We start from the raw sequence: 11,023 nt of genomic DNA on the forward strand, positions 1-11,023 counted from the left end.
ACCATGCACAGTGCCTCGATTCTTGGCATATACACATGCATGTCGGATACGTCACGACGTTATGACAAGCCAAGAGTCTTACATGGCGTAAGAAACCTTGTCCACGACATTTATGTGTGCTCGTTCTGTAGCGAAAATGCGCGTGTTCAGAGACGCTGCCCAGATGGTACAGCTTTTTGCCAACCGCTGATGTAACGTTCTCCGGTTGGTTTCGACGGTTGCCATGGGTTGCGTGCAGGTGCGTTGCATCGCACCTTTCCTTACTTGACGTGTGAGGACATGAAACGACATATTTGACTATGTTTCAAAGTGTGTGTGTGTTTTCAGGCTGTTCACGAACTAGCTATTTTTAGGCTCCTTGCATGTGCGCGCTCCACGATACATTATACATACCCCAAGGGTGGAACAAGCTAAGCATGGAAGTATCTATAGCGCTGAGGAAGATGAAGCAAACGCTTCGAGACCTGCAATATACGTAGTCATCTGTGGCTTTACGCTCAGACTGAGGCCAAGAAGTTGTTGCGCCGATTCCCGAAAACGTCACTGAGCCGTCCCACAGCCGCTTGGGAACTCTGGCCGGCGCCGAAAACGACAAGAGTTATGCGATAGTGTTGCGACAATTCATCGTTTTTTACGATGACCCGCTAATGCTCGTGCTAATGCCACGTTACGAGCGGGTCGTCGTATGCACCTCGTACATGATCTCGTGTACCAGACATCGCGCAGAGTACCGTGGCCGCAGCGAGCGACTCCCCAGCAATGGCTCCCATCAAGCCTGATCGGCACATGCTCGAACTTCCGGAAATGCATAGGACCACGGATTCCCAACTCAGAGATTCCGCCATCACTGCACAATACTGGGAATCCAATCTGAGCTGCCGCAACAATGAAGCAGAGGACGAGTGGCTCTTCAACATTTGCCAGGGAGAGGATACGTTCGGGGATTTGGACAGACTGATGTCAGGCAATGGGCTTGCATCAAATCCGGGACAGAGGAGAACCAGGGAATGCACCTACGAGGTTCCTAGAAGGAGTGATCCTCTTCCAATCTCGCTCAACGAGGTGAAGGATGTCATCAAGGACATTCCAACGTCCAACCTGCTAACTCTTGGAGGCAATGGGCCCACCTCAATTGGCCCTGAACCTTCAGCCAGCTCCCCCAGTAGCTTGCCAGGAATACCTGAAATGCATCTGCTGAGCGATCATTTGCCTGGTCATAGACGCAATAGCGGAGAGGCCAGTGATGAACCAAAAGGGCTCACGCAAACGGAGCACGCCGCAAGTTTGGCCTCATGTACAGTGCCACGTGTTCAACTTTTTACCGAGGTGCGAAGCTCTCTTTGAGCGATGTGGGCGGTGCTGTCTGCTCGTCTGCGGTCCGCCTCCGAGGCTGGCTACATTAAAACGTCAGCTGTGATAAATGGCCTTCTCGGGCCCGAGGTGTTACATTGTCGCACCGCATACTCGCACCGCAAACAACACTTTCGAGGAGGGAGCCACGGCAAACCGCGGAGGAGGATCTATTTCGAGCTAAGCAGTAGCTCGAAACAAAAAACCTGAGGCAAGCCTCGCGAGTTCCGCTGTAAGGGCGAGCATGCAATCCGAGCACGCATGCTAGAAGGGCAAGCAGGCGCATCACAGATGAGTCACGGGATCACAAAGCGCAGACTATCCATAAACTAGATTATACCGGTACAAGCACATCTCGCTTTGCATCATGATTTTCTCTGTCTGTTCGGCTTGAACGCGAAGCGGACTGACTCGCATCAACGGAAGAGCATCAGTCGTTCAGCGGGGATGTGACCACAAATGCTTCTCAAACCATCAGTGCTGTCAGTGCAGCGAGAGTCCAACAGTTTGCCTAGCCTCTCTGTGGTATGCATCTCATAGTTTTGTGGGCCTTGTGAATTGCGTCCGTCCCATGGGCTGGTTTGTTCACTCCGTACCACTTTGTGCGACTCAGCTACTTGACGCAGGAGGTCAGGACTTGATCGCTGTTGCCAGCATATGCCATGTATTTGAGCTTCTGTTGAGCCCAGTTTGCAGGCGTGGGCCCCACCACAAAGCAGCATCATCAAACTGGCGATCTCACGACGTTGAGCCTGTCAACCACCCTTGCCACAGCAACCCTCCATGCAATCTCGTCAAGACAAAATGTCTGCTGCTTTTGAAGTTTGAAGGGGTTGAGTTGCATGTTGCATTTGCGTGCAGGCCACAGGTTTGAAGCACATTGGCCTGGTCAGCAGGTCAGACAGAAAGCGGGAAAATCAGGACCACTTTAGCATGCAAGTCAACAACAACAATGCCAACAACCACTTCATCGTCTGTGACGGACACGGGCCACAGGGCAGAGATGTTGCAGTGATTGTTGCCCAAGTGATGCCCGTCATTCTCAAGCACATCCTTTCACCACATACAATGACCGACTCTGGGCCGAAGGAGGTGTGTGCATGGTTGTCTCAGTCCTGTAACACCTTACTAGTATCTGTACTCGCATCTGTACTTGTCACGCAGTGCAGTCACCGAGCCATCCCTCACAGGCGGCAGGTGGTTCTGCTTTGATGTTGCCCAACAATGGCAAGACAAAAATGATGCATACGAAGTGTGTCTCATAGTTGTCACCGCCCATAGCCAATTTATGCCCATTTGCCATAGTTTGCATAAATTGACGGTGCGGGGCCTGTGAATTGTTTTCCCTCAATCTGCCAATAGCATGCCATCGCCAATCTGCAATTTGAGCCTCGCCTGTTTGTGCATGCAGAGCAGACTGGTTTCTATCATTCTCGGCGGCCTTTTCATGTACTGCTTCACTTTGTTTGCCTGCGTACAAGAAAAGACAAAATGGTGGAATCTCTGCGCCATACTCCTCGACTTCTCAATGGTGATGCCCGTGCCAGTGTCTGAGATATTTCGGAGACTTAACAAGTGCCCGTAGGGCGACGGCAATATATGCAAGACAGGAAACCTCTACGACGAGAGTTCGCGCTCAGATCGAGGATGACGCAACAAGCGCAGGCTCGCAGATGGATATGCGGACCTGCGCTTCTAGGGTTTGCGCACTGCGTGTAAGCACGCGATCATTAGTGATGACTAGATGCGGAGTACACCTTTTGTGCAACATCCCCCTCATGTGGTCACCACTAATGAAAAGACAGGACAAAGACAAGAAGCAAATTCTAATGTAGCCTGCAAAGGCCTAACCCAGCCACATGGCTCAAGAACAAATCCCAAGGCAAAGCCTTGGTAAGAATGTCTGCCACATTCACAGCTGAGGGTACATGTACAGAAGTAATCTCGCCAGATGCAACTCTTTCACGGGCAAAATGATGCGCTATGTCAATCAATATGTTTGCTGCATGGAGTCGTCATTTGATTACTCGTCAGATTGATGGCCGCTTCATTTTCCCCCTTTACTATTACAGCCCCCATGACAGGTACCCCCAACTCAGGTAGCAACTTCCTCAGCCAAAGAGCCTCACGAGCTCCAGCTCCTGCTGCTTGATATTCAGCCTCGGTTGTACTGAGTGAGACGGTAGGTTGGAGTTTGCTTTGCCATGTCACTGCTGCTCCATGGAGGAGGAAGGTGGCTCCAGTTGTGCTGCGTCTTGTCTCCTTGTCTCCTCCAAAGTCTGAGTCCGTGTAGCCCACAAAGCCCTTAGTAGTGCCATAGATCAAGGCTAGATCCTTCGTGCCAGAGAGATAGTGAAGGAGATTGGTAGCTGCCTTCCAATGGCAGGTGAGAGATTTTCTGAGATGCCTGGCCAGAGCTCCTACCAGGTGGGAGATGTCTGGTCGAGTGCAGTTGGCCAGGTGGAGGAGCGATCCTACCAGAGAGGGATATTTGGAGGAGAGAGGAAGGGATAGTGGAAGGCCTTCTTTGAAGGCTGAGCTGGGGAGGTGCTTGTGTGGGGCTCCTGTGAGGTCATAGTCATCCAGGAGTTTCTCAATGTATTGTCTCTGATGGATGCTGATGGTCTTCTTGGCTCTATCTCTGACAATCTGAATGCCCAAGAAGTCCTCCGGTGCCCCAAGGTCCCTAGTCTCGAAGAGTGAAGAGAGGAGCCTGATGACCTCCTGAACCTCTTGAGATGTTTTGCCAGCAATGAGACAGTCATCCACATAGACCATGGCCAGAACCTTCCCCTTGCTGTCAACCCTGATGAACAGAGCAGGGTCTGCATGAGATGGGGTAAATCCCTTGGCCAGCAGCTGCTCCTTGAATTTGAGGTGCCACTGTCTGTTGGCCTGCTTTAGCCCATACAGAGAGTGCTTCAACCTGCAAGCAGTGCCTGGAGGACCAGGGTACCCAGGAGGATGTTTCATATACACCACCTCCTCTAGGTCCCCATATAAGAAGGCAGTTTTGATGTCCACCTGTCGTATCTCCAGGTCCTGCTCTGCTGCTGTGGCTAAGAAGGTTCTGAGTGTGGCATGGGTGGAGACCGGAGCAAACGTCTGATTGTAGTCAATGCCCTCCCTCTATGAGAAGCCCTGAGCTACAAGTCTGGCCTTATATCTGCCATCCCTTTTACTTCTAGAACAAACATGCTGCCAACAGCTCTGGTCCCAGCTGGTAGTGACACAACCTCCCATGTTTGTCTCTCATACAGGGAAGCCATTTCTGCATCAATTGCCCTAGCCCATTCTTCCCCATCTGGTCTGGCTAGTGCTTCTTCCACAGTCTTGGGGTCAGGCTCAAAGCCCACCACCCTGGCAGCATTAGCTGAGTAAGTAGGAGTGGTGGTGGACTGGGATAGGCTAGGCTCAGGGATCATGGTGGGTTCTCTGGAGGATGGAATGTTGAACGAGACAGACTTCTTCTTCTTCCCATGTCCACCTGATGTAGTGTGGGCCGAATACTTCCCACATGCCCTCCTAGTGCTCTCCCTATTCCCCCTGGCTGACTGCCAATGCCCTGATGTTGATGCTGGTGCAACGTTTAGTTCAGCATCAGGCGCAATGTCATTTCCCCCTGCAGTCAGCTCAGGGGGATCAGGGAGCACACCTGATGTCTCGGCAGTCTCTTCCAGCAGATCCAGAGTTGGTAATTCCTGGTTTGGGCTGGAGTCATCAGAAGGAAGGGCTGTATCTGGAGAGGCATGCTGCTGGTCTGGAGAGTCCATGGAGGCTGAGGGAGCCTGGAGGGGTAGGGATTGGGAGGATTGCAGGGGCCTGCTGATAGTGGGAGTTCCTTGAAGAAGAGGAAGGAATGGTGAGGAGCAGACTGGTTGGCTGGCTGGAGGGGCTGGAGCATCCAAAGGAGGGGCTGCAGCTGAAGGGGTTGGGAGAACTGGGTCCGAGCCATCAGAGGGGAGAGCTGGGTCAGTGGATTCCTATGTTGGCTCCACTTCAAGCTCTGGTAAGGAAAGGTGGGTTGTAGCGTTGGGAGCTGGGGGGTTTGGAGGCTGCTCATCCTGAAAACGAACATCACATGAGATGGTGATCTTGTTGTCAACACGAATCCAGAAGTTGTTGGAATTCAGAGGCCCAGCTGTCCCTAGATAGCGTCCCTTTTGACTCTTGGCCTGCAGTTTGTGACGCTTGGAGGCAGGGATGTGGACATGAACTGTTGAGCCAAAGGGGTGGAGTAGAGACAGGTCAGGATCAACACCAGTGAAGTATAGAAACGGGATCTGCTTGGTGGGTCCAAAGATGACTGAGTTCCGGACATTGTTTGCATGGTGGATGGCATGTCCCCACGGGGAGAGAGGTAGACCAGACTCCCTTAGAAAGGTCCTAGTCCTCTCCATCAAAGTGCGGTTCAATCGCTCAGCCATCCCATTCTGCTCAGGGGTGTAGGCAGCAGTGTTCTCCGGCCAGATGCCCAAGTTCTCAATGATTCCCTGCAGTTCTGCACCCACATATTCCCCCCCATTTTCCATCCTGAGTCTCTTGACTGTAGCCCCACTCTGTGTTGCAAACTGCTGGAGGAGAGAAGGCAAGACAGAGAGGACATCAGACTTGTGAGCAAGCAGTTGAATCATGGAAAAACCAGAGGCCTCATCCAGCAAAGTCAGGACATAGCGTGCCCCTTTCACAGTTGGAACCCTCATGGGCCCCATGAGGTCAGAGTGCAGTCTGAAGTTGATGGCTGTGGTTCTCTGCTGTCTAGGGGGGTCGGACACTCTGTGCATCTTCCCCTCCATACAGGGGTCACAGGGCTCGTCAGTGGCAGCTCTCACAAACTCAGGTGCAGTGACTGTGCACTCAGGAATGAGTCCCTTCCTCTGTCTCTCAGCTGGAGTGCCGAAGTTAGTGTGGCCCAGCTTCCTGTGCCAACGCATGGCAGCTGACTCAGCTGTGGCAGCAGAGCAACATAGCCGTTCTGTCCATCCAACACATATTTGCCCCCTTGTAAGCTGGCTGTCCCGACGATCTCCCACCCATGGTGATGATAATCGTATCAATTTCCCCTTGGATGCGCATAGAAAGCCCCTGAGCTACCAGAGAGGAGACGGACAGCATGTTGGTGACTAGTTGTGGCACATAGAGAGTCTGCTGTAAGCAATGTTGCCATGAGCGGTGGGAATGGTGACCTGCCCCTCCCAAAAGCCAGTTCAACAGAGCCATTGCCAAAGTGCACTTCTCTAGGTCTGTCAAATTCCACATAGTCAAGGATACCCCCCTTCTCTTTGGACATGCACGCAGAGGCCCCACTGTCCAGTACCCATTCAAGTTGTGGTGTTGAGTCATGGAGTGACAGTGAACATACAATCGATTGGGGCTTGGCAGAGGACTCCTGGGTGAATGGCAATGAGGAAGGGGGAGTACCTCGCTTAGGGAAGCCAGGCGCATAGCCTGAAGGCTGGTCACTGCAGTGCAGCTCCTCCATCTTCTGCATGAACTTCAGGAGGCAGTAGGGGGCAATGTGGCCCAGGTTGCCACAGTGGTTGCAGTTCTTTCCCTCAACTGGATTCTTCTGTCGGTTGCCCCTCCTGATGTGGGTGCTCCACCTGCTGGACTCCTGGTGTTGCTGGATCTGTCCCTCTCTCCTCTACCCTGTCTCCCCATCGTCAGGTTGGCTTGTGGAGGGGAGGCATGCTGCCTGGCTACAGTGCAGAGTGCAGTCCTCAGTGTGTCCATGGTGTATCCTGCTGCATTCAGAGTGAGCATGGGTCTCGCAAGAGCCAGTGAGGCATTGAGAGAGGAGATGACGTGGCTGACCAAGGTGTGGTCAGGTAGAGGCGCATCCATGGCTTCCTGGCGGTCATTGAGTAGCAATGCCTGATCCATGTAGTCGTCCACAGTTTGCGACGGTCCCTGTTTCATGGTGAAGAGCCTCTGCTGGAATTCGATTATGTTGGTGCGGAGGTGCTGGACATAGTGCTGTTGAAACGCCTGCCAAATTGCAAAGGGCGATTCTAGGTTCCTGATACGTCTCGCCCAGCGTGTGGAGACGCATAGCTTCATCCAGTTCATAGCAGTCTTGGCATTCAGTACATCCTCGGGTGCAGCATCGTCAGGCAGTTCTGTCTCATTCCAATGTGCGCACCCCTTGATAAAGAGAAAAGCACGCATCTGTTCACTCCAGAATGGCCAGGTGTCCTCTCCCAGTGTCTCCTGGGGCCCATCCCTTATAATTCTTGTCGCCATCTTGGAGTCGAGGTCTTGTCTTAATTCATGTCTTCATCGATCTCGTGCGCAGTGGAAGCGCGCTGGGCCCATAACCTGTCTGAGATATTTCGGAGACTTAACAAGTGCCCGTAGGGCGACGGCAATATATGCAAGACAGGAAACCTCTACGGCAAGAGTGCGCGCTCAGATCAAGGATGGCGCAACAAGCGCAGGCTCGCAGATGGATATGCGGACCTGCGCTTCTAGGGTTTGCGCACTGCGCGTAAGCACGCGATCATTATTGATGACTAGATGCGGAGTACACCTTCTGTGCAACAGCCAGGATATCAAGGTATCTCTGCTCTCGATGCCGACAGCTGCTCGACCGAGGGAAAACGGAAACGTCATAATCAGCCAGCTCAACGTTGGCTGCTGCACTTTTGTGCAGGTAACAAAGGCGCTGATGGATGCATTCACGATCACGGACTGGTGCGTGAGGCGCCAAGGGCTAGACCTTTCAACATCGGGTTCCACATCCAGCGTGGTGGTGATGCATGGGATAAAGGCGTACGTTGCTACGTGTGGAGATTCACGAGTGATCATGGGATCTGCATCGGAGCAAGGTGGGATGGTGGCAACAGCACTTTCGAGTGACCATCGCGCAGCTCGTGAAAGTGAACGAGTCCGGTGCGCACACCCCACCATTCCTGCCAACAGCTGACCCCACAGCACTGTACCCAAGGGGGTGAAGTGCCGCGGCATTTTCGGCTGACTTGACGACGACAACGATTTGAGGCGTCGTTTGAGCCATGTGGCGGATTGTGATGTGATGTTAACTTTGTGCCCAGTGACCTGCATTGCTCAGTCAGTGCTTGCCAGATTGGGATTCGACCTCCATTTCTGTTCCAAGCAAACGTGCATGTTTGGGCATCTACTCCCGCAAATCACACAGTCTGTGCTCAGTGTGCTGCACCTGTGTGCAAGCCATGCCATTTCTATGTATAAGGCTTCAGCAGCACAATGCCCCCTCCACTGAAATCTCTGTTGAGATGAACACTGCCCGGGAGCGCTGGAATTCATATCATGGGTGACTGGAAACGTCATGGTCGAGGTCTGCACAGACAGGATCACAATGCAACAAATGCATCTGCTGCTGCGTCGCCGAAAGTTGGAATGAGTGTATGTGGTTGTACTGGAGTACACTAGTTTATAGCTAGTCTGCGATGGTGATCTCGTGACTCATCTGTGATGCGCCTGCTTGCCCTTCTAGCTTGCAAACTCTGATTGCATGCTCCGCCTTATGACGGTACTTGCGAGGCTTGCCTCAGGTTTATTATTTTGGGCTACTGCTTAGCTCGAAATAGATGCGGTATGCGGTGCCACAATGTAACACCTCCGGCCATGAAGGCCATTATCACAGCTGACGTTATAAATAGTATGATATGCAGGGTGGAGAAATGTGGAGCAAGAGTAGAGCAGTCCCGGATCAGGGGTGTTTTGGCTGGGGAGCCACGGCTCTGGCTCAAAGATGCACCAGCACCAGGCATCATGATCACACGCTCCATTGGCGACGACATTGCACAGAGCGTTGGCTGCACATGCGTTCCCGAAATCACCTGCTTTGACTTGAAGCCCGGCACTGACAAGTATATCATCATTGCAACAGATGGTGTGTGGGACGTTCTGTCCAACCAGGAGGTACCCTCATTGCCCCGTATTGCTTGTTCTCACAACCTCTGTGGGCATCTCTTGTTGACATGTTGCACATGCGTTTAATCTTCGAACCCAACACGGCATACTGTGCATATAGACATGAGCCTGAGAGGACTACAGGATTGCGGGTCTCGCCCTTCAGTCAGTAGAGAGTTGCGGGTATCGCCCTTTAGTCACTAGGTTTTACCTATCTCTGGCCTGTCTGACAGTGAGCAGGTGCAACAGTCTCGAACCCGCGTCAGGACAGTCATGTGGTGTTGTAGCCCTCACGGTCACGTCGACGGGCACAGTCAGATACAGGAAAGCTGACAGGTATATCGCCAGGCGCCATTTTCCAGATGCTCCCACGGAGTAAGCCAAACTGCATGCCTTGGAGGACGGCTTTCGCATTGGAGCGACTCAATCCGAGCCAGTGCACACAATGCGCACGCATATATGCTTACATGGGCCTTCGCCAATGTCATTCTCATGGCGTAGTCATGCACACATCCACGCATTGTGGCCAGTCTGCATGCTCTGTTGGTGAGGAAGCCATGCCCTCGTCTCAAGCTCATGGGGCCGCTGCTGCAAAGCATTTTCAGGTCCAAAAACAGGTAGCGCCACTCGACACATGGCCCACTTGATGACACAAAAACGATAGATCTGTATGCTGAGAGTGCGGACCTTTGACCTTTGTTCTTGCTTCAGGTTGTATCGCTTGTTGCATGTGGAGGTTCGTCTGAGTGCAGCGCCATGCTGGTGCTGCAAGCCGCACTCAAGGCATGGAAACACAGGCGCACCGGTGACAACGTCTGCATGGTCGTTGTCCACCTGATATGGGATCGGGAAAGCCGCACCTTCTCTCGAGAGACCCAAGACAGCTGGTGTCCACAGAGAAAGTACCACCGAACACAGAGTTCAGATCGACAGAGCGTTGTGGCCTCCAACCGTTGCACAATGGAAAACATTCCTCGGAGCCCTTTCGAGCCCTTCAAGTCGATCAAGGGTGCAATCCTCCGCGATCTGGAAGCAGGCGTCAATTTGCGGCTCAGCAATGTTGGCAGTCAGAGCATGCAACGCGACACCTTTTCCGGTAGCAGGAGCTTACTGGGGAACGTCGGGGAAGATGAGGTTGCCCCTTTCACCATCGGTGATGCACAGCAGCTGCAGTCTGTGCTCAAGCCTGACATGCTCATCTCAATCAGCAACTTGATGCACCGCAGACACTCGGACCCCCTTTCCACTAGCACGGAGGACAGCGACTGCAGCTCTGCGAATCCTGGAATCCCCTTGCAAGGCAAGATGTCTCGTTTTTCTCCAACTGCTCCGCCAACTCGGTCCAGCCTGCGTGAGTCCTCAGTGTTTGAGGGTGGAAGGGCCGCATCGTCCACATGTTCGCTTTCCACCGGCCTGTTGGAGGCGCTGACTGAGGAGACGCACATTGTAGTGAGAGAAAGAAGCCTCAAGTAATCTGGCGAGCGTTTTGACATGTCGGACAAGACGACGGTAGATTGTCGCGGCTGAGAGTTGTACACTTGCTAGTGTGTGATGCAGTGTGTGAGAAATTCCAAGCAGCGCAGAAAGAACCGAGAATGGTTGGTGCAGGTGTACCTGCGCACCGCCTAGAAAGGGCGTGACCAGCCTCTTAAATAGATGCCACATCTATCATGTCTTTGTAGCATACACTATGCGTGGACATGATCATCCCTCCGTGTCGGTTGTGTGAGATTGTTGACATTACCTTTTCTGGCATTGCCAACATTGTGTTATTGTTTTC

General features: G+C 52.7%; 1 protein-coding gene across 1 annotated transcript; it reads left to right on the forward strand.

The window, feature by feature from the left end:
* The first annotated feature begins 7,769 nt into the window (after window positions 1-7,769).
* On the forward strand, window positions 7,770-9,330 carry LOC149809299 (putative protein phosphatase 2C 72). The gene is made up of 3 exons (XM_089994905.1): window positions 7,770-7,822; window positions 7,894-8,241; window positions 9,003-9,330. The coding sequence occupies exons 1-3, from the start codon at window positions 7,770-7,772 to the stop codon at window positions 9,328-9,330; spliced, it is 729 nt and encodes a 242-aa protein (XP_089851031.1).
* Window positions 9,331-11,023: the final 1,693 nt, after the last annotated feature.

This window comes from Nuphar pumila, unplaced genomic scaffold (assembly GCF_984573655.1).
Source record: "Nuphar pumila unplaced genomic scaffold, dmNupPumi1.hap1.1 HAP1_SCAFFOLD_1420, whole genome shotgun sequence".
NCBI lineage: Eukaryota > Viridiplantae > Streptophyta > Magnoliopsida > Nymphaeales > Nymphaeaceae > Nuphar > Nuphar pumila.